At 45.2% G+C, this 22,590-nt stretch overlaps 1 protein-coding gene and 1 long non-coding RNA gene across 2 annotated transcripts in view; one reads left to right on the top strand and one right to left on the bottom strand.

Annotated features, from left to right (window-relative positions):
- The window catches only part of FAM161B (FAM161 centrosomal protein B), a 120,448-nt gene that overhangs the window by 80,495 nt on the left and 17,363 nt on the right, over window positions 1-22,590 (bottom strand). The window contains exons 4-5 of the mRNA XM_085626783.1: window positions 21,809-22,146; window positions 21,261-21,379 (exon numbers count right to left, since the gene is read on the bottom strand). Of these exons, the coding sequence (XP_085482909.1) occupies window positions 21,261-21,379; window positions 21,809-22,146 (457 nt within the window). The remainder of the gene's footprint in view (window positions 1-21,260; window positions 21,380-21,808; window positions 22,147-22,590) is intronic.
- LOC146799289 (uncharacterized) lies at window positions 1,761-16,247 on the top strand. The gene is made up of 3 exons (XR_014968881.1): window positions 1,761-1,889; window positions 2,892-3,007; window positions 15,376-16,247. It is a non-coding gene; the product is annotated as an uncharacterized LOC146799289 (long non-coding RNA).

The raw sequence follows: 22,590 nt of genomic DNA, 5'->3' as shown, positions 1-22,590 counted from the left end.
TGTTGGGCTGACGGCGCTCGAGGAATGTCAGTTGCAGCTGATTTCCCGAGGTGGTGCTTCTGACTAAACAACTTCTCCACGTTATCTAGTCTCCTCTGTTTATTTGAACGATCCTTCACAACAGGTGCCTTAGGTTAGTACTGAGCTGTACGCTCCAGTCACAGAATGTAAAGAACTAGATTAGTAATTTGGGGGTAAAGGCTCCCATCAGAGCACTAACCTATGGCCCGAATCTATACAAATCATGGTCGCAATGCAGTCAGTGTTTTTGCATACAGACTGGATTGCGAGCTATCATTTTGCAGTGCAATGGATACACTTCTGTTGCACAGCGAAATGTGGATTTGGAGGAGGTTGCAAAACCTCCTATGTAATGAATATTAATTGGGTATGAGGCATTCTACGACCTCCTGTGAATGATGGCATGAAGGGCTGGGTGGTGGCAGACTCCTCTGTTCGAAGACACCTCCAAAAGCTCGGTCCCCACTTTGTATAAGGGATGAATAGGTTCTGGCTGGATAATCCCAATGCACTCCCTCTTCTAAGAGCTCTACTGATCGAATCAGGCCACAGATTCAAGGAACCTTCCATAGGGCCACAGAAACGTGTCCAGTCTCTTTGGTGTTGCCACGTCCTTCAGAGGTACCCTCTCCTTGAGAACCACAGGCCAATCTGGCCGTTCTTCTTCAAAGGAAGCTCTGGCTCTTGAGAAGTACTATGGTACAATGCAGAGTGGAGATTCATGTCAGGGCTCACTCTTCTCCCACAGCATTTCCATAAAGAACTTCTGTCTTCTGTTCCTCACAAGGTGGGGGAGCCTGTATTACTGTGGTTATTTGCTAGTGATTGGTGTAAGTCTTCACACTATCTTAGTATCCCCAGAGAGTTCCCACAGGCAAACCAAACTTCTTCTACAGCACTTGAATCTGATTGCAAAATACCATAATCGGTGTTGGCTCCCCTACATTTCTCAGGGGTGGTGCTAAGATCTAACATTCTCCCCTTATGTTTTGGCCTAGATTCCAAGAGCCAACATGGCTGTGAGTAGGGCACTCCTGGAGGCAATCCTAAAACCACCAGAGCACTGATCTGTCTGCTCCTACTTCTCCCGTTGCCAGAACCAAGGGGTACCCATGGGCTCTGCCTGTTTATTCCCCTCTCCTCACATTCCAAGATAATTGTACAGTAATTAACACCCCCCTGCCAGAAATATGCTGCCTGGCTATAGTTTCATTTTTATAGGAGAGCCATATCGAGGAATGTCTGTTGCAGCTGATTTCCTGAGGTGGTGGGACGCCGGGTTGTGCTTCTGACTAAACAACTTCTCCAAGTTATCCGGTCTCCTGTGTTTATTTGAAGGATCCTTCACAACATTTTGGCGACGAACTTCTCTGACAAGGACGACTACTGAAAGCACAACCTGGCAGTGGTTCCAGTCCGTTATCCGCCTTGTGCCTGTTTTCTCAGGGAATACGGATATCTTCTTCACCCAGTGTCTTTTCGTGCCTGCCGAGTTCAAGCACCGATGTGCTTTTTCCTGCTTTGAAGAGGTACTGTTTTCATTTGAGGAAAGGGCGGCCCCGTGATTGTAGTGACGGTTGGAGCCTAGAGCATAGGCTCCCGGTGGAACTCCAGTCAATCACCCGTCCTTGACATCTGGGCACTGGGCAGCGTCACTGGAGCGCATCGTCATTGGCATGCATAGCAACTACGTCCTTACATCATTTCGTTACGCCGCCTGGGTGCCTCCATTTTTGATCACGTCTTCACGCTATCCTGTTTATGTGCCTCCATATTGGATCTCTCCGAGTATGCTTATTTCTCCGTGGCTTCACTCATGAAGGGATGTGTTCATACCGGTTAGCTACCGGTTATCGGTACTCTGTAAGGTATTTTCTTTACCATTTTATTCTTTATTGTGGCAAACACGAAAACTGTGATTTGCACACCTTTGACATTTTCGATTGTGCCAAACGTAAAGCTGGTAAACCGTGCCTCCAAGAACTACTCACTTTACTCCAAGTCAATATGTTAATTTTTAAGCAACGTTTGTGCAGGCACATGGATGGTGACTTGCACACCCCTAGTACTTTTGCTATAGATACACTGATTTGCATTCCTAGAAGTATTCAATTTTTTTCTTCTATTCTATGCAACACCACAATAATTTCTTTGTATATTTAAACTTTACAAGGCAGTACATAGTAAGTATGGCAGTACAATCCAATGTCATCATGCTGCCCATGTTTCTTCCTCATCCAGGCACACCCACCATAGTCTGTGAAGACTGGGTGGAAATGTTGGAAAATTACATAATTGCTTTAGATGGTCACAACTTTTCACCTGCGAGGAAAAAAGCTTTATAACTCAGTGGCCTTGGCAGTGAAGGACAATGCATTTTCAAGTACTTGCCTGTGGCCACGGGTCCTAATGGCCAACCAATGGATGATGTGTATAGAGAGGCCATCAAGAGACGAGAAATCAGATTTGCCAAAAAAGTCAATCTAGTTGTGGCTAGATATAAATTCTACACATAACCTCAATCTGATAAGGAATCTATCGATGAATTCATCGCAAGATTGCTGGAACTTTCAGTAAAGTGTCGTTTTGGGGGTAATGACTGATTAACTAATTTGAGATCAGTTAATAATTCAGTGTCGTGAAAGGAAAATTCAAGAAAGATTATGCAAAAGACCCCTCTTTGAAAGAAGCTGTGGAGATGGCCAAAGTAATTGAGGATTCTCAGAAGTGTATTAAAGAGTTAGGAAAGGATAAAAGGATGAATGATGTGGCTAGTCTTGATTCTACTCTTAAAGATGATGATTTTGAGATTAATGCTATTTCAAAGAAAAATGTTAAGAGTATTTCCTCTTTGACTTCATCTTACAAAGGTAGAGGAAGATAATGTTTGCGGTGTGGAAGCCAATATCACTTTGCTGATTCCAAGAAGTGTTTTGACATTGACCAAGCGTGCAAGAAATGTGGTCGTAAAGGACATTATGCACGGGTATGTAGACAAGGTGATGGTAATGACAAATACACACCCAAAGTCAATGTGGTACAGTTGGGTTTTGAAGTTATGAAAAGTACAAATAGGATATTAGTAGTTGGAGAGACAACGGAGAGCATCATTTCAGAAGTAGGTGAAGATTGGAAGAGACTGACTAGACCTAATGCTGTATTTGAGGTTTGAGGTCAAGAAGTAAGTCTCATGGTTGATTCAGGATCAATGTTAACAACTATTCCTGAAGCTTTGTTTAGGTCATTATGGGGAAATGTTTTGTTAAATGTTAAAGACATCAACCCTGTAGGTTACCATGGTCAAACCATTGACATTCTGGGATATATGTTTGGTATCATTCATTTTGGCACCAGTAGTACGGAGGGCAACATTTATATTGTCAAGGAAGGTCCTCCTATTCTTGGTTGGATGCACCAGTATGACCTGCATATTGTTATAAATCCTAGGTTTCCTAATTTGGTTATGAAAATAAATGGATGATGGAGTGCAAATTGATGATATACTACATGAGGCAAGCAAAGTATTTGAAGATAGGTTAGGATGTGTGAAAGGTTACTCTCATAAAATCATACTGAAACGTGATGCTTGTCCTGTTCAGCATAAACTTAGGTGAGTGCCGTTATCAGTTAGACAAGGGCTCAAAGAACTACTAGGAGACATGTTGAAAGGAGGAGTTATTGAGCCAATGGAAGCGTCTTCGTGGATTTCTCCGGTCGTCATAACTCAGAAAGCTGGCCGTTTGAGATTCTGCATAGACTTGAGATCTCTCAACAGAGATATTGTCACAGATACATTCCCGTTGCCTAATATCAATGACTTGTTACAGTCTGTAGGTGGTGGTAAGTACTTTTCAAAGATCAATTTGAGAAGTGCTTATCAGATCAGACTGCATCCTGACTCCAAATCGCTAACTGCCTTCATCACCACAGAGGCCCCGTTCCAATTCACTCGCATGCCGTTCGGCCTAGCGTCGGCAGCGATTGTTTTTCATAAAATGATGAACAGAATTTTTGAGGGGGTTAGTGGTGTAGTTTATTTTCAGGACGATATACTGATTTCAGGTAAAACAGTGGAGAAACACAATGCTCTCTTGAGACAAGTTTTATGGAAATTGGAGCAGATGGGTATGATAGTAAACAAAGACAAGTGTAAATTTCTAACACAACAGGTAGAATATCTGGGATATACCATTTCCAGTGGAGGCATTGCTCCTAAACTTAATCTTTTGGAAGCAATAAAACTTGCACCTTGCCCTAAGGATAAAGATCAGCTAAGGTCCTTTTAGGGATAGCTGAATATTATTCAAAGTTCGTTAGGGGGTTTGCCAACATAACTGAATCTTTAAGGTGTCTTCTTCGGAAGGGCAGCAAGTACATCTGGGGAGAAGAACAACAAAAGTCTTTCGAGAAGGTAAAACGTGAAATTTGTAACGCTGGTATTTCGGCTACATTTAGCATTTCGTGTAAATCTTTTCTCACAGTTGATGCCAGCATATCTGGTATTGGTCTAATGCTTTCCCAATTCCAAACTGAAACTGAAAAAACAATAGCTTTCGCTTCTCGTACTCTCACTCAGGCTAAAATAAATGACTCAGTGATTGAACGGGAAGCTTTAGCTGCTGCCTGGGGTACAAAGTACTTCAGAGTGTATGTGTGGGGTACCAGATTTGTATTGAGAACTGACCTCAAACCACTGATCAAAATTTTATCTGCTGGTGGTGCTGTAAAAGGCTCTGCGTGTTTGGCCAGTTTTGCAGCCAGATTTCAGGAGTATTTGTACGATGTGGAATTCATTTATGGTTGGAAAAATTCCCTGGTGGATTGCTTATCTCACATGTCATTGGAGTGGGAACATGTTGATAAAAATGTTGTGGAAAGGCTTGAGTCTGAAAAAGCTGTAGCCCCTGTTTGTGATGTACAGGATTGTAATCTCGGTGCATTGTCTAGGTTGCAGTGGGAGGATGGTATGCGGTCTGACGTCACTCTCAAGGAGGTGATTGATATGATTACCTGGGGTGCACGTAGGGAGAGTATTGTGTCCGTGTCTGCTAGATCTTTTTGCAAAATCATTAATGAGCTGTCTTTGAGTGGTTCGGATGTGGTCTTGAGAGGGGATCATTTTGTTCCACCTGTTAAGTTAAGATTTCATATTTTCAGACTTGGTCACGAAGGACATCTGGGACAAGGCATGACTATCAGTAGAGTCAAGGAAGAATTCTGGTGGCCTGGTATGGATGATCAGATTAGAAGATGGGTGGAAGATTGTGGCTGTGCAAGGAGAGAGAGACGAGATTAAGGGTAAGTAGTCAGAGCAGCATGGGGCAGATTACTGATCCAGGCTGACCTTGGAGTACAATTTGTCTGGATTTTATAGGTCCACTTTCTGATCTGTCTGCTGACATGCGCTTCGCTGCGGTTATTGTGGATGTCTATTCCAGATGACTAATTGTTGAATTCTTGAGTGACAGTACCACTTCTTCCACTATTACAATTTTGGAGGAGGTTTTCTTGGAGGAAGGAGTACCACATACTTTGCTTACAGACAATGAGACACAGTTGGTGTCTGGTGAGATGCGTTGTTTTTTGGAGAAAGGTGGAGTTAAGCATTTGTGTACTTCTCTTTATAACCCAATGAGTAATGGTATTGTTGAAAGGGCAAACAGATTGGTAAAAGGGACTGTTCAATTAGCGTTGTCTAGTGGTCGGTCACCTAGTCAGCTAGTGAAAGAAATGTTATGGGCTTATTGTTCGACTGTTCACAGTGTCACTCACAAGTATCCTTTTGAACTTATGAGAGGGCATTTGCCTGGTTTTAGGTTGGTTCCCTCTTGGTTCCAAGATTGGATTGTTGGTGGTGGTGAGCATGTTCACAAGGAGGTCTCTTCCAAGTTCAAGGTTGGAGATTGGGTTAAAGTGAGGTCTGGTAGGTTGAGAGGTGGTTTGAGAAAGTTTACTGGTCCCTTTCGTGTTGTTAGAGTTGGTAAATTTTTTATGGTCATTGAAGGAGGTGTGTTAGACTTGCCATCTTTTGGCGCGTTTCCCCTGAGTTTTTGCTTTCTGACCTCCCGCTTTTGACTCTGTTTTTGCTGGCGTAGTGTTTCTGCACACTTTTCTCACTGCTGATCAGTGGTAAAGTGCAAGTGCTCCTGTGGTAACTTGTGTTATGGATTGGTGTCTCCATGACTGGATATTTGAATTACTTGTTAGTCCCTAGTAAAGTGCACTGAGTGTGCCAGGGCCTGTGAATCAAATGGTAGTAGCGGGCCTGCAGCACTGATTGTGCCACCCACTCGAGTAGCCCTGAAAAGGTATCTCAGACCCGCCATTGCGGAGTCTGCACGCAGTTTGTAACTGCAATGTCGACTTGGACAGTGCACACACTTGCCCGTCCCTCACCTTCCTTTTTCTTGCATGTCAGCCACCCCTAAGGTAGTCCAAAGGTACCCCTGTGGGCTGGGTGCAGTGTATGTGAAAGGTAGGACATGCCCTGGCGTGTTTGGCATGTCCTGATAGTGAATTACGGCCAATTTCGTTTTTCGCTATTGCAAGGCTACCTGCTCCCCATAGGACAGAATGGGGAGTTTGTTTATAACATCTTATAAACATAACTGGCCTGGGTAATTAGGTAGTAAAATAAAGTTTAGTATGCCTGAACTCAGAATCTAAAGATAAATCTTTTAGTGAAGGTGATTTTTACATTCTGTGTTTGAAAATACCACTTTTAGAAAGTAGGTATTTTCTTGCTCAGTCATCCTGTGTGCCTCTGCTGGAATGTGGATTGCCTGTCTGTGTTTTGGATGACAGAAGGCTGGGGAGCAGGAGTGGCTCCAGATAGTCTAGGTGGGTCAGGAAAGGGCTGAATAGACCTGGACTGCAATTGGGGAAGGGGGGAGGAGATTTCCTTGCACCTCAAAGGGCCTAGTCTGCCTCTGACCATGCCGTCTCCACCCCCTGCCAAGAAGTCACACCAGAGCAGAACTGGTTCTGTCTGGGCACAGACACTGTCTACCTAAAAGATCAAAGGATATTGGGATATAAATAATGGGGCCCAAACCCCAGACTTTTAGAACTCTTTTGGACCAAGAAGACTGCCAAGAAGAAAAGCCGGGGAAGCTGTGAGGAGGAACTACCACTTTGCTGTGTGCTTTGCTGTGTTGGCCTGCAGTGGCTGCTTCTGTCATGGGCAGTGAAAGGACTGGACTGAACTTTCTGCAATTTCTCCAAGGGCTTGAGGTAGAGCTTGCCCCCTGTTCACGAAGTCTCAGGAACAGCAAAGACTTCAAGCTCTGCTGCCCTCAGCACTGGGGACGGGGTGTTTTGTGCTGCAACAGAAGAAAAGCAACCCGACAATGTCTACGACGCCGCTGCAAACTCCGTGTCCTGAAGGCACCACACACAGTACCGCAACCCTGGTCTCACCGACTATGCCAGCTGACGACGCCACCGAACTGTGGGCACCGCACTCCGCACTGCCTCACGACGACGCCTTGGTATCCCTGGCGACAACACTCCATGCCGAAATCGGCGCCGCTGCTTGCACCGTGTTTCGTGGGCACCGCTTGTAAAGTTACACGATGCACCGCTCTCATCCCGCACCGCAGCCTTGGCCTACCGATGCTGGCGCCATCGACTCCAGTCGACGACAGCGCTCTAGCAACCACGACGCTGCTGCTTGCACTGTGACCTGCCAGCACCGCCTTCACCTTGCACCGAGACCCTGCTCTCACTGACGACGCCATCTGATGCCGCCAACGATCCGCTGCTCGCACCACAACCTGCGGGCACCCGACGCCTGCAGATGCCAGCGCTCCTGACTCCAACAAAGAGGAGATTGATTTGCAATACGTGTGACTTCGAGGGCCCCGACGACTCCTGCACTGACCTCCGAAACGGACGCCTGGGGACTCCGTGTTTTCGGAAGCTCAACGAGAGGACGCCTACGCCCTGCATTTCTAAAAGGTACTGTTTGCGGGTCTTCCCGACACCATAGCTGGCCCGCGATACCGCGGTCAGCCAGAACTGTTTGGATCTGTTTGCTCAGGACGCCGTGATAGCTCCGGATGGAGCTATCAACATCAAGGAACCATTTTTCAAGCATATTTTGATAACCAAAGATTTTTAAGTACTGTATTGTGGATTTTTATTGTTTCTGGTCTTGTCTTAAGTATATAAAAATATTGGATATTTCTCTACACTGGTGTGGGGTCCTTTTGTAGTGCTTACACTGTATTACTATTAGTTATGTGCAAATGCTTTACACACTGCCTCGAAGATAAGCCTGACTGCTCGTGCCAAGCTACCGAGGGGGTGAGCAGGGGTTCTTTTTGGAGTGTAACTCCCTTATCCTGACTAGAGTGGTTGTTTCTGCCTGGCTCTGGCACATGGCCTAGCCTACCAAAAATCCCATTTCTAACATGGTGACAAATGGAATTTTCGTGGAGTGGCGTTGTATCAGAGAGGTGGGTAAGTGCCCTAGACAAAGTAGTGATGATTCAGGTTGTTCTGGAGCTATGTTCATGCTACATCTTGTAGATTCTTCAAGTTCATGTAGAAATGAGTCCAGTGATGTTTCTGATTCATTGTTGAATGAGAGTGGTGATACTTTGGATTCTGCTAGTGGTTCTGTGGTAAAGGGTGATGTGGGGGTTAGAGTTTGTAGACCTCCTTCTTATTTACAAGACTATGTTAGGATGTGATCTCATCTTTTTTTTTTATTATATATTACTAAGTTAGAATGTACTGTGTTTTTATTATCTTCTCATTCACGGGATTGTTTAGAATTTAATGTGTGCGTTTTTGCTTCCATTTTATTCTTGATCTTGTTTTTGTTGTGTTTGTTTTTGTTTCTTTGCAAAGGAGAAGGATGTGTTATAATGCGAACTTACGTGGAATTTCTTCTCTCGCTCCACGCTAGAATGTTGGCTGACGGCCCTCGAGGAATGTCAGTTGCAGCTGATTTCCCGAGGTGGTGCTTCCGACTAAACAACTTCTCAAAGTAATCTAGTCTCCTGTGCTTATTTGAACGATCCTTCACAACAGGTGCCTTAGGTTAGTACTGAGCTGTACGCTCCAGTCACAGAATGTAAAGAACTAGATTAGTAATTTGGGGGTAAAGGCTCCCATCAGAGCACTAACCTATGGCCCAAATCTATACAAATCATGGTCGCAATGCAGTCAGTGTTTTTGCATACAGACTGGATTGCGAGCTATCATTTTGCAGTGCAATGGATACACAAATCTGTTGCACAGCGAAATGTGGATTTGGAGGAGGTTGCAAAACCTCCTATGTAATGAATATTAATTAGGTATGAGGCATTCTATGACCTCCTGTGAATGATGGCATGAAGGGCTGGGTGGTGGCAGACTCCTCTGTTCAAAGACACCTCCAAAAGCTTGGTCCCCACTTTGTATAAGGGATGAATAGGTTCTGGCTGGATAATCCTAATGCACTCCCTCTTCTAAGAGCTCTAATGATTGAATCAGGCCACAGATTCAAGGAACCTTCCATAGGGCCACAGAAAAGTGTCCAGTCTCTTTGGGGTCGCCACGTTCTTCAGAGGTACACTCTCCTTGAGGACCACAGGCCAATCTGGCCGTTCTTCTTCAAGGGAGCCATCACATGTCCTTTGTGTCATTCAGACTGCAGCAAGCCAGTTGCTCTTGCTCTTGAGAAGTACTATGGTACAATGGAGAGTGGAGATTCATGTCAGGGCTCACTCTTCTCCCACAGCATTTCCATAAAGAACCTCTGTCTTCTGTTCTTCACAAGGTGGGGAGCCTGTCTTACTGTGGTTACTTGCTAGTGATTGGTGTAAGTCTTCACACTATCTTAGTATCCCCAGAGAGTTCCCACAGGCAAGCCAAACTTCTTCTACAGTACTTGAATCTGATTGCAAAATACCATAATCGGTGTTGGCTCCCCTACATTTCTCAGGGGTGGTGCTAAGGACTAACATTCTCCCCTTCTGTTTTGGCCTAGGTTCCACGAGCCAACGTGGCTGTGAGTAGGGTACTCCTAAGACCAGAGCACTGATCTGTCTGCTCCTACTTCTCCCGTTTCCAGAACCAAGGCGTACCCATGGGCTCTGCCTGTTTATTCCCCTCTCCTCACATTCCAAGATAATTGTACAGTAATTAACACCCCCTGCCAGAAATATACTGCCTGGCTATAGTTTCTTTCTTATACGAGAGCCATATCACATGCAATCAACAAAGCTGAGTTAATATAAACTGTTGCTGCAAGTGGGAAAGCCTAGCAGATTTAGTTTAATCACCGTCCAGGCTACAGTCAGAAATAAACATGTTTAGTCCCTGTAGCTGCTCCCCAACTCAAAATAAGCATTTACAATGCAATGGTCTCGGCATTGTTAAAGTTAGAGCTATTGGCATTGCTCATGACATTATTTTTGTTTATGTTTTTAAAACATTTAAAGAAACGGCTTTGTTATTTACAATGTCAATAGCTTAATCTCTCTCAAATGCGAGACCTATTGCATTTGCACACACAGAGCCACACATACAAAGCCACCCACACACACACAGCCACCTACACAGAGCCACCTACGCAGAGCTATTCACATAGAGCAACCCATACACAAATAGAGCCACCCACTCAGAGCCACCTACACACACAGAGTTACCCACACACAGACAGAGCCACCCACGCATAGAGCCACCTACAAAAAAAGCCATCCACACAGAGCCACACACACAGAGGCACACACACACACACACACACATAGAGCCTCCCACACATAGAGCCTCCCACAAACACACACAGAGCCACCCACACTTACACAGAGCCGCACGCACAAAGCCACACATACATATACAGAGCCACATACACACACAGACGCACACACATACAGAACCACACACAACTCAGGCATAGCCCTGTCAGGAGAGCCAGCCGTGTACGGCCATCGCCCACCTGGGGCTACCCGGGTCTAACTGCAGCAGAGAGGGAAGGGTGACGGGGGTGACCCAGGAGATGGGAGGCACCAGGAGTGAACCACCGAGGGGGGTGTGACACAAACAGGTGCAAGAGCATCCTGCGCGCAATCTCCCAAACAAGCAGGTGTACACACATTACACATCTCGAGACCCACGCATCTCAGATAGGCAACGCCACAGAATGTCCTGCGCGTGCCCTACACGCACACTGCTAGGGGAGATCGGGCGTGTTTAATACACACGTGTGAAGGTCTACAGGCATCTATAGGCGGTACACGGGCAGCCATCGAGGCAATGCAATCCCCGGTTAAAAACAAACTTGGTTCAACTGATATAGTTCTATCACTGATGGTAAAGGGCGCGAGGCAGTGATGTGTACTAGAGGCTGGCATGACGGCTGTACAGTGCATAGAAATGAACCCAAACATTATACATGCGGTGCACACACCCATTCCACACGCTTAGATGGGTGCCAGAGATCTGGAAGGGAACAGGGAATGGAAGCCCCGGATACCCTCAGATAGGTGCACCTCATACGCGGACAGGTACACAGGTAGAGGGAGCCCGACGCAACGTACACAGACACATCTCACATGCAGACAACGAGGGTGCGATAGACGAGCACGAGTGGGCGCAGAGACCCGGGAACCAGCAGTGGGGATCCAGACACGGGCGGATGCAGCGCGTGAGGAGAATGTACACGGACGCGTGACATGCACAGTGCAGGGATCTGTATAGAAGACGACAGTGCGGTACTGGTACACATACATACTGGATGGCCAGAGACTTGACAGGTAGAGACATCAGATGCACAGCCAGATGGACGGCAGGGGCACCGTGCTGGCCACACATATAACACGCACAGAGACTCTGGTGGGAGGCAAGGCTGCACAAACGTACATACTACATCCCAACACATCTATCACACGGGCAGCTCCACGGATAAAGCGGCTATGCAGACGTGTCGGAGGCCTGCAAGTCGGTATCTGCAACTCGGAGGCAAAGCCACTCCTAACTGGTCCAGGCACCCCACCGCCTCGAGTACCAGGATGAACCCTTAGGTGGCAGCGGAGCGCGTGTCGTAGTAGAAGCCGAAGGGATACTCCTAACACATCAAAACCACATACCCACGAGTTGCCTGTTAGTGCCGCAAAGGGGCCCCAAAACAATGTTGAGGTACGTGAAGGAGTGCACGTTATCTAGGAAACTTGCGGGTATTGTTTGCAGATGGTGGGCGTCCGCACTCACTGTGGACATGTGACATGTTCATCACCCCACTTTGACCCACAGCAAGAGAGAGAGAGAGGCAGAAAAGGGAAAGACAAGGAAGGAGTGACACAAGAAGATAGAAGGGGTGAAAAATAACCCACAATAGTGAAATAGGAGGGCATAGTGTGAGGTCGTACAAGGTGGAATCAACACTAGGCAGCGGCTTGTTGATCGGCAACGCCAGCATTGGGCACGGCCGGCGGGGGCTTCACGAAACCCTCCTGGACCCTGCAATCCTTCATTTATACACACGAAGAACTGTCTTTAGGCACTTTCGAACTTAGTCCGTTTTTATACACAGCGCATGAAGCCCGCTGCATGTTAACTATCAGGACTCGCCGGAAGGGTACTCCCGCGCCCACTCCCCCCCAAAATCACGGAAGAATTCCGAGATCACTTCAACGAAGGCACAGTTCCACCCATAACCACCTGAAGCATCTGAGCAACTTCAATGGAGTCTCGCCCATACTATACCACTCTGAAACATGCAAGAGACGGCAATGGGGGCTCACTCCACACTACAGTATCACCCATCGTCACTCTGCATGCTGCCGTCTCACACGTAACCCCGAACGATTCAAGGGGTTCAATCGAGTCTCGCTCCATAGTACAGTCTCGCCCCTAACTACTCGCCCTGGTACACTCGGGTTTGTATGCCTGGACTGCCGCTCCGGCTGTTCCTGCGGCGGTGGCCAGGCACAGCATCATTAGCAGCGGCGCCAGGGCGGTCCAGCCCCGCTCTCCACGCCGGCTCCCGGACGCCGGGCTTCTGCCGCCCGGCCTGCTGTAGCTCATGGGCTCCGCGTCCTCCTCGCCTGGTCAGCAGTGACCCTGCAATCCCAGCGCCTCCCGCTCCGAGGCTCAGTGCATGCATCGCCCTCCGCTCAGCCCGGGCGCGCAGCTCTGCTCCAGCAACTGCAACGTTGCCGCGCACACAGTGGGCTTGGCTTGATCAACTGTGCGCCCGTCCTGTGAACGAGGGAGCCGCCGTGAGAACAGAACCAAAGCACTCCCTGCCAACAAAAGGACACGAATAGCGTTCTCCAAAGCCACCTAGGATTGTGCATATTTATATAGCGCAAACTTGACCCGAAGGATCAACAAGCGCAGCCTTCAGTAGCCGAGACCTAATAAACACGAGAACGTCCCTGTAAAAAAAAAAAAAAAAAAATACAAACACGCCCACCAGTGTAAAAGGGACGGGCTTCAAAAAGAGAAAGAAGCGTAAAAACACGCCCCCGAATCCGAAAAAGACGGGGCTTGTTTCGACAGACAAAGCTCTTCTCCAATGGCTGAGCAGCATTTAAGAGGCCAGCCAATGGAGAAGAGGGGCGGGTTCAAGCCCCACTACTGAAAAACATTAAATCTCGCAAACGCAGCCTTCGCTAGCCGAGACCTAAAAAGGTTTTTGTTGTTCACAAGTAGGCATTTGTAGTAGCGAAAAACTACCACAGCATACGCTGTGAAGTAGCATTTTTTTTAGATTAACTCTGTTTGAGATGTGTACCTATAATCTACCTTCATTCCTGCGGGTCGATGGTGATAGTTAAAACAAACCCCTCCTTTCAAATGTAGTTTCAAAGCTAGAAAACTTCTTGAATAAACCTTACAAATATCATGTCAAAATAATTAAAAAGGGAAATCATCATTAATCCAGAATGTGATGTATAATTATAACTCATTACTGTGCCATCCCAAACTCATGTTTGACATCTGTACGAGATTTTCTTTTTGTCTCTAAGTCTTGATATTGTATATTTGCACTACTGCTCTCAATAAAAAGTGTTATATATATAAAAAATAAAATAAAAAAAAAAACAGAATGTGGACTTCCTAGAGTGGTATATGTAGCGGATAGCAAAACAAATAGTGCAAAGCCTATCAATATTAGGGAAATTACATTTCCCCTTTCCTTTCACATGGAGAAGCATTTCTCAGCCTCCTACCATAAAAAAAGTAAATTCTCAGAGTCCACCTAAGAAACAAAAGTTTACTCCATATGCTTCACCCTCAGCTGTACTGAAAGCCTCACAGATGCTGTAACTTGTGTTACACCCCTTGCAACCAGTGCATGTCTTAAGTCCATCAGTGCGTTCTTCCCCACCAGCAGGACTGAGACCTACTGTACAACAATTCTGATGTAGAGGGAATGCTGATCCACCTGCCTTGAAAAATCTCTGGTCTGTCTGGCTCCTCTGATGTCCATCACACCCCCTCTAAGCTTTTGTTGAACAAGCCGCAATCACACAGACTGCAAACTCTCCATGCATCTTCTTCTGGCCGATATCATTCACTGATGCACACCAGACCTTCCACCACCTCTCGTGCAAGGAAGCGGTTAAACGAGGGTTCCACAATCAGCGAAAGACAATACTGCGCTGAAGCACACCTCAGCAGCAAGGCCAAGAAAACACAATAAGTTACAGGTGTAGAGGTCACCCGCGACAATCACCACTTACATCACCAAAACACACTCCTTACTTTTCCCCAGCAACCAAGCAGATGAGCAAGTGGCCAGACGGGAGCTCAGTCAGGTGTAGACAAGAATTGCGGCCGCCATACGTTCCAGTTCACCTGACTCTGAAATAGCAATTTTAATATTTTACTGCAGAGCAAGGCCAATCTCAATTATTTTGAATATGCAACTTTTACACATTACACCCCCAGGCCATATGGGCTCCAAGCACTACTTGGCGGTGCCTTGCTAAATGTTGAAAGTAGGATTTTCCACATCTCAAAATGGTTGGGTCATCTGTAGTCCTGGCACCTTGATATACCTGCTTGAAAAAATCGTTGTCCAGTGATTTTCATTTTTGATGTGTGTCTTTGTATCACTAGATAAATAATTTAGCTTGGGTAGACATTGCTAATCCGGTCCATATTTTTCTGGACAACATTTTCAAAGATGGCAGATGTGTTGCAGTGTTGATGTAATATATCAGGAACCATTAGACCTATATGCTTCATTTTGGGGTCAAAACATAGGTTTGGGGGGGGGGGTCAAATAGTCTTAGAGAGACAGAAAATAACTCCTCAGAGCAACCTGTCCGCCATTTTCCAAAATGCCAGCTCTATGATGAAGTATTTTAGCCATCATGTTGGTAACTTATTTTAATAATGTTTTTGTTTCAGGTTTTCTGTTGTTTCTAATTCGTAAACTTGAGCGAAGCAGGTGGTAACAAAAGATCTTTACCGCCTGACACAGTGTTTAACTACAAAATCTGACAACTCATTCAACAAAGAAAAATGTGCCATATTCTAAAACTAATCAGAAACAAAAGCTAACTGCGGCTGGACAGAAGAGAGTTTGAGATGCTGCAGAAATACAGCAAGAAGAAGTTCACAAAAGATATAAACTGATGGGTGAGGAATAAGAAACATTTTATCATTGTAACAAGTGATACAAGTAGTCTACGATGGAAAAAAGCCAGGAACAAATTCTTCAGAAAATAGCAGAAACCAGTGAATCACAACAAGAATCTGAGTCTTCCGCAAAAGCGATGACAACCAGAGCCCATCCACTTAAAAGACTGATGGCTACCCCTCGTCCACCTCCAACAACTGATCAGAAAGCACAGGGTCTTCAATGTTTTATCTGTGGTTTAGCCAGAACAAGGGCCAAAGGGACTGATGAAAGAACAAAGAACAGAGTATGTGAGTATCAAAGGGCAAACATGTTTTTATGTGCAGCTCGTTTCTTCTAAGATGAAGTTTTCAGCCGAGTAGCTGTTCCAAACAGTAAGGTGAATGTATTTGCAGCAGATTTGTATGTCCACCCGAACTGCATGTGTGCATACATTCGAAAATATAAATGTACAATTAGCTCCCAGCAGCAACATAACTACCAGCCTTCAGTTAAGGTTGCACTCTTTGAGATCACAGAAATAATGGTCAACATAGATAAAACTGTATTTATCCACAATAATGAAAATAAGATTTTTCTTGTGAGAATGTACAATGACAGAAATCGTTTGTCAGTCTAATAAAAAGAATCAGGTGTTCTCAGCTGATTTGACTCATGAAGTTCTTGCTGCCAAAATGAGATCACAGGATTCGATTTTGGACCTTGTGACAAAATTTGTGTTGCCTCAGAGCTCGGCAAATCATGGGAGTCAACAAGAATGCCTGATGTCATCTTAACATTTTTTACATCATTGTTTATCAGCAAACTAAAACTGTTACAAACTATGGCTTTTGAGTTTGGAACAGAAGCCGAAAATATTGATGATGGCTTTGAAGATATACGCGAAGGAGTGGAAGACAATCCCTTGACCAGACAGGCTTATGCTGTGCAAATATTCTGTCTTTTCCAAATCATGTTTTATGAATTACATCACGGCAAAAAGAAAGCTCGTGACACATGATAACTACCCACTCAATCTATGACCAGTGCAAAAGTAGACAGCTAATCAGGTCAATGAATACGATTGGTGCATCAACAAGTTATAATGACATAGTACGGAGTAGGAAATTGTTAGCAAGTCGTGCTGTAAAATCTTGTAAATCCAACAGCGCACCACTTCCAAGTCACTTTACCAAGAAAGGATTTACAATTGCTGCGCTTGATAATTTTGATTTTGAAGACAGCTCTTCTTTATCGGGAATATCCAGCTGGCATGATACTGCCATGTTGCTTTGTCAAGACTGTACAAGTAAGTAGCTGCTGGAAAACAAGCGGTGTCAGCTATAGGAATAAACAAACAAAGAGGTAAACTTATAACCAAACTGCGTTGCCAACTTGTGCAAAATAACTTCAAACCATTAACACATCCCAGTCCACCAGAAAGTTGCACAGTGGTTGAGGACAGGGATCTTCTACCTGTTGCTGCGGTTAGCAAAGCTGATTTAACTGAATTTATCATATCGCTTATTTGGTGTGGACTCGAACACTTAAGAAAAGCCAGTTCCTCCATTGGCTGGAATTCATGATTAGATCTCCCAGAATACCGCCCTACTGAAGAAGGTTGAGTTTTTTCCAGTAATGCCATCTCCATTCACAAACTACGCAACAGTATACACCGCTCTAAAAAATGTCCAAAATGTGCTTGTGCTCAGCTTGAAGGCCAGCCTATCCTGCCAATTTTTTTGCGATTAAGGTGTTTTCCGTTTGTAGCTGACATTTTTATGAGAAATCCAGTAGAATTTAATTATCTTTATCCAATGATGTGCATTTTCCACATGACAAACTTTGCGCTGTGGTGTTCTCAGTGGATCGATCAATCAATCAATCAATCAATCAATCAGTGGTTTATACTCACCCGTGAGGGTCTCAAGGCGCTGGGGAGGGGGGGGGGGCAGCTCCAGATCAGTCGAAGAGCCAGGTCTTGAGGTCCTTCCTGAACGTGTGCAGGGTCGGGGAGCATCCGATGTTCACCGGGAGCTCGTTTCAGATCTTGGCTGCGATATAGGAGAAAGCTCTCCCGCCTGTTCTGTTTCTGTGAATGCGAGGCACCTCTGCCAGTGCGAGGTCGGCAGAGCGGAGGTTCCTCTTGGGTACGTGGAAGGATACTCTCTCGTTGAGGTATTTGGGTCCGATGTTGTTGAGGGATTTGTAGGCATGGGTGAGGAGTTTGAAGGTGACCCTCTTCTCGACAGGGAGTCAGTGGAGGTCTCGTAGGTGTTTGGTCATGTGTTCATGACACGGTGTCCCGAGGATGAGTCTGGCTGCGGCTTTCTGGATGGTTTGGAGTTTGTGTAGAAGGGTTCTGTTGGATGTTGCATAGATGATGCACTTATTGAGGCTGAAATCTATGGAAGCTAAACTGTCCAGTCAGTATTGAGCAGAACTCATTATGTTCGTTCGTTACAAAGTATGCTCATCATATCTGAGGCTATAGAAACATTGCGTTGAAATGCTTTCTGGAACAAGAATTACAAATTAGGTTTTGCATATCTTATCTCAGAAGTGAAGAAGGCACAGGGTACATTTCATTCAAAAAACATAATGCAAAGCCAAGCAATGTTCAATATCAGAAAAACAAGTTCTTCGAGTTTGTCAAAGAATGTTAAGAAAAATCAGAACTTTGCAAGTACTGGGGAAATGTTTTACACATGATAGCTCTAGTGAAAAACTTGGTACATGCTGATTGGGGAGGTGATTGGGAGCTGCATGTGAAGACTAGAGTCACTGATTACTGTGTTTTGCAAATTCGATTGCATAAACTACCCGAGATATGGGTCTTGGTATTTGGAAAGAGTGAAGAAGCTAGAGGTGGAAAAACCATACCTCTACAGAAAATTCATCCAAAGACATTTTGTGGTGAAAGACAGAGAGGGAAGGTTCAATGCTGTGGCTCCAGATATGAAACTGGAATAGATGATGCAGAGATCACAGAAAAGCTCCAAGGGAATTGTTGGTCAAAAACATAAAAGTGACTATGTTGCTCAATGGCAGCTAGTTTACCATGAAGTCCTTACTATGTACAATGTTTTCAGAGAGATGACTAATTCAAAATTAATGGACCATCATAAAACTGTTCCTCAGGACGTACTTGTGGGAAAGAGAGGGGAACGTTTTAATAAACATGTTGACAGCCTTCTTCATTTCACGCTGCAGCAAGGAAACCCCTTTGAAATGACTGAGCCTCCTCCCGTCATGCCCCCACACGTGGCGCCCTGTGTGAGTTCCATCGCTGTGTAATAAGTCTCTTGGCCAGCATTAAGATAAGGCCCGAGAAGCGACACAGTACTTTTGCCTTCTTGGGAAGGGACCTAGGAGACACGCCTCAGGGGCATTCCAAGAGGATCGCTCCGAGAGATTTGTGAGGCCCTGTATAACCTCCATCCAAAATTCCACAAGGGAGGGGCAGGTCCAAAACATATGTATGAAATCTGCCTCCAGGCTACGACACCTAGAACATTCTGATGCATAATTGGGGTACATATGGTGTATCACCCGAGGTGTGAGGTAGGCCCTGTGCAGTACAAACAGCTGTATTGTTTTAAGCTGGGCATTGCAGGATACCCTCCTGGGATATTCAAGGACATGCTCCCATTCTCTGTCTTTAAATTCACGAGTCACCTCTGCCTCCCATCTTTGACACAGGGTCAACAAGGAGATTCCCAAATGATCCCGTAAGCCGCGATATAACCACCTAACCAAATGACTACCATGTCCCATTATGTGTAGCATCTGCAGCAGTCCAAAGGTCCGGGGTTCTTTCTGATCCACTAACCAGTACTTACGTCCATACTGCATGACCGCAGCATGGGATACAAATAAAGTAGGAGGGGCCGAATAAGCCTGCACAAATTCTTCATGAGGCATCAAGTTCCCATATATAAATAGGTCTCCTACAGTCGTCGCACCTTCCTCTACCCAGCTCCGCACTTTAGCGGCAGACAATATGCCCCGTAGCGTAGGTAAACCACACAGGGGTATACGTGGGGCGTATGGTACAGATATGCTAGTATATTTCATCGCTAATTTCCAATAATGGAGCGCAATGTGTAAAAGAAATGGAGGGTCCTTCACCCGATTTGCTCCCGGACACAATAGTGATTGTAATGTCCCAGCTCGTAGACGTTCAGGTGAATGACCCATCTCAAATAAATTATGGCCCGCCAACCAGTAAGCCAACCATTGCAGTTGGGCCACTATGGAATAGGCTTTAAAATCTGGTGCTCCCATACCACCCTCAGTACTTGTTAACTACATTTTGGTGCATTGGGAGCTGTTTAGTAGTTTCCCAGTACCCAATTATCAAAATACCAGCAAATAAGCTAGAAAAATGGAGGAACCCAAGTGAAAACTGGTGGATTCTTAATAAAATAAAATGGGACTGGAAGTGACTGATGTACGAGCCGTGTGTGTGCTCTGGCCATAAAAATATAGGAGTCATGAACGAGCTGCATGTGGACTGCAGGCATGTTAACGAGGGAGTCTGCTCTACTCTAGGAATAAAGCAGAGCTTCTGGTAATGAGTGAGTTCTGCTTGCTCGAGTGATAGACTAAAGGGTGCTGCATGATGAGAGTGACTTGTGTATGGACTCCATAGAGTTAATGAGGCATGCAGGTAAGACATGTCCTACAAGGGACATATTAAAAAAAAAAAAAAAAAAGGTGATACAAGTCTGCGGAGAGGTGGTTGAGTTGGCTCACCACAATGAAAGAAATGTGCTGCAGGTCAACAGACAAAAAAGGGTTGCCTCCAAACCACAGATTAAGGAGGATCTGCACGACACTGCCCAGGGAATTTTAAAGAGCTGCATGCAGAAGCCATGAAACTTTTGTTCAAAAGTGTCAATTCACCCTCTTCTGTTTTAGAAAAATCAGTTATTCCATTTTGTAAGTAGAACAGGAATAAAAGGAAATATCAGTTAGTAAGGCCAGATGTATGACACATTGTACCCGTCGCAAATGGGACTGGTAAAATGCATTTTTCTACATACAAATCCTATTTTGAAAGTCGGTAACCAATTACCAACTCGCAAAATAAAGTATGAGGGTCAGTATTAGGAAGGGGCAGGCCATAGGCGTCCCTTTCTAATAGTGAGCTGTAGGGGGATGTGCAACTGTATTGCAACTGGAATGTGGTTGCGAAACAATGCAGTTTACCACTTGCTTCAAGTAGGTGGTACACCACTCGCAAACTGTAATGGGTCCCCAGGTGACCTCTTCCCCTTTGTGAATGGTAGCAAAAACGTGTTTAAGAGCAGGCAGTAATCCCACGGACCACTGCCTACCCTTAAAAAAAGGTAACAGAAATGTTTCATTTTTCTTTTTAAATCGCATCCCGTTTTTCTTTAAGGAAAAAGGTCTGTATTTAACAAAATTAAAATAAAAGTTGCTTTACTAAAAAGCAAACACAGACATGGTGGTCTACTGTCCTCAGCAGGACATCATCCTGTGTTCTTGCTCATTCACAATGGGTCGCAAAAATTTCGCAATTAGAGAGTAGCAAAATGAAATGTTCATACATCTGGCCCAGAGTGAATGTTTAGTTGCAGAGAAGCCATTGAGTATTAAAACCTGGCAAATTGGCCTTGCTTACCCCTTGACTGTCACCGTTACTCACCGAATGGCAAATTCTCTCTTCTTGGTGCTGTCTGTGATGTAGACAGGAAGTGTGTTCGAGGACAAGGAAGACAGGCCAGTCAGAGAATGGCTTCGCCTCATTGGATTGTGGACCTCTTCCTAAAAAGAACATCACATGAACCTTCAAACAGAGCATACCAATATACAGAAGAGGGGATTGTCTCGGACATTCACTAACACCCTGATGCACAGTTTGCATGTGCCATAATCATGCTTCCACAGTAATACAATAGAGTGTTTCATAACCAGAGCTGTGCATCTGGAGATTTTGGTGGCATCTCACATAGGGTGCTATAACAAGGAAGTACACGTGTGCAACTTTAATACCAGAGTGGATTCTTTCTAAATTGTGGAAACTAGCACTTCCAGTATGCCACAGTAACCGTATGCAACCCGCAACAAAGTACCCGACACCCTATACTCGTTACCAGGGATCGTCAGGGTGCAATCGGATGTTCTGATGTTTGTTAATGCAAGAGGTTTGATAAGGAGGCAATGCAAGCGGATAGGAGCAAAGCGCGTCCTCACCTTAGGCCCACCATCCATGCTCTTCCTTGGCCTGGTACGCAAGTTGGAAGTGCTCAGGTTGAATGGTTTATTGCGAGTTGCTTCCTTCACCTCATTAGTTTTCATCACCTTCCTCTGGAATGCCCTGTAAAGTGCATCAAAGTCAGGCATTTGGGGATTGGTCCTGGGCTGGAAGCGCAAGTTCTGCTGCAGGAAGCTGAGCCGCTCAGCCTGAGTTTTCAGGCCGGTGCTGGAGAGAGCATCTTTCCGTCCCCTCTCCATAGTGATAGGTGCTACAGACTTCTGCAGCAAATCTTTAGCTCGCATCTGAATACGGATTTTTCTGTATAATTCAGCCTCTGTGAAAGAGAGAGATGGGATAGGACAAAGGAAGTACAGTGAAGGAGAAAGAATATTTCACAGGTTGCCAATTTAAATCAACCAGTTTTAAGCTATCACATGGTCACAAGATCCTTTAGAGTCAGGCCTCAGTAAACACAAAATGGCTTACTCGCACATAAAAGTAGTAAGAAAATGTCCCACGGCAGGCAATGTGGCTGGTTGCTCAGTGTTAACCATATTATGATTGTGGCTCCCCAGGCAGGCTTACTGTCAACTAGAATGTTCATAAGGCTTCCCATGAATTTTAGAATTGAGGTCCTACCTTGCCTTCTGTCAGACAAGGTGTTAAAAGTGGGATCCTTTTCAACATTTGCCACCGTGTTCAGATAAATAGCAATGTTAGCACTTCTACCGTCCATTCTGGGATCTGTTGTATAGTAATGTTAAAAGTGAGATCCTGG

Source organism: Triturus cristatus, chromosome 9 (genome assembly GCF_964204655.1).
Source record: "Triturus cristatus chromosome 9, aTriCri1.1, whole genome shotgun sequence".
In the NCBI taxonomy this organism is placed as follows: domain Eukaryota; kingdom Metazoa; phylum Chordata; class Amphibia; order Caudata; family Salamandridae; genus Triturus; species Triturus cristatus.
The sequence above is the reverse complement of the archived record's forward strand: the minus strand, read 5'-3'. Positions and strand labels throughout refer to the sequence as shown.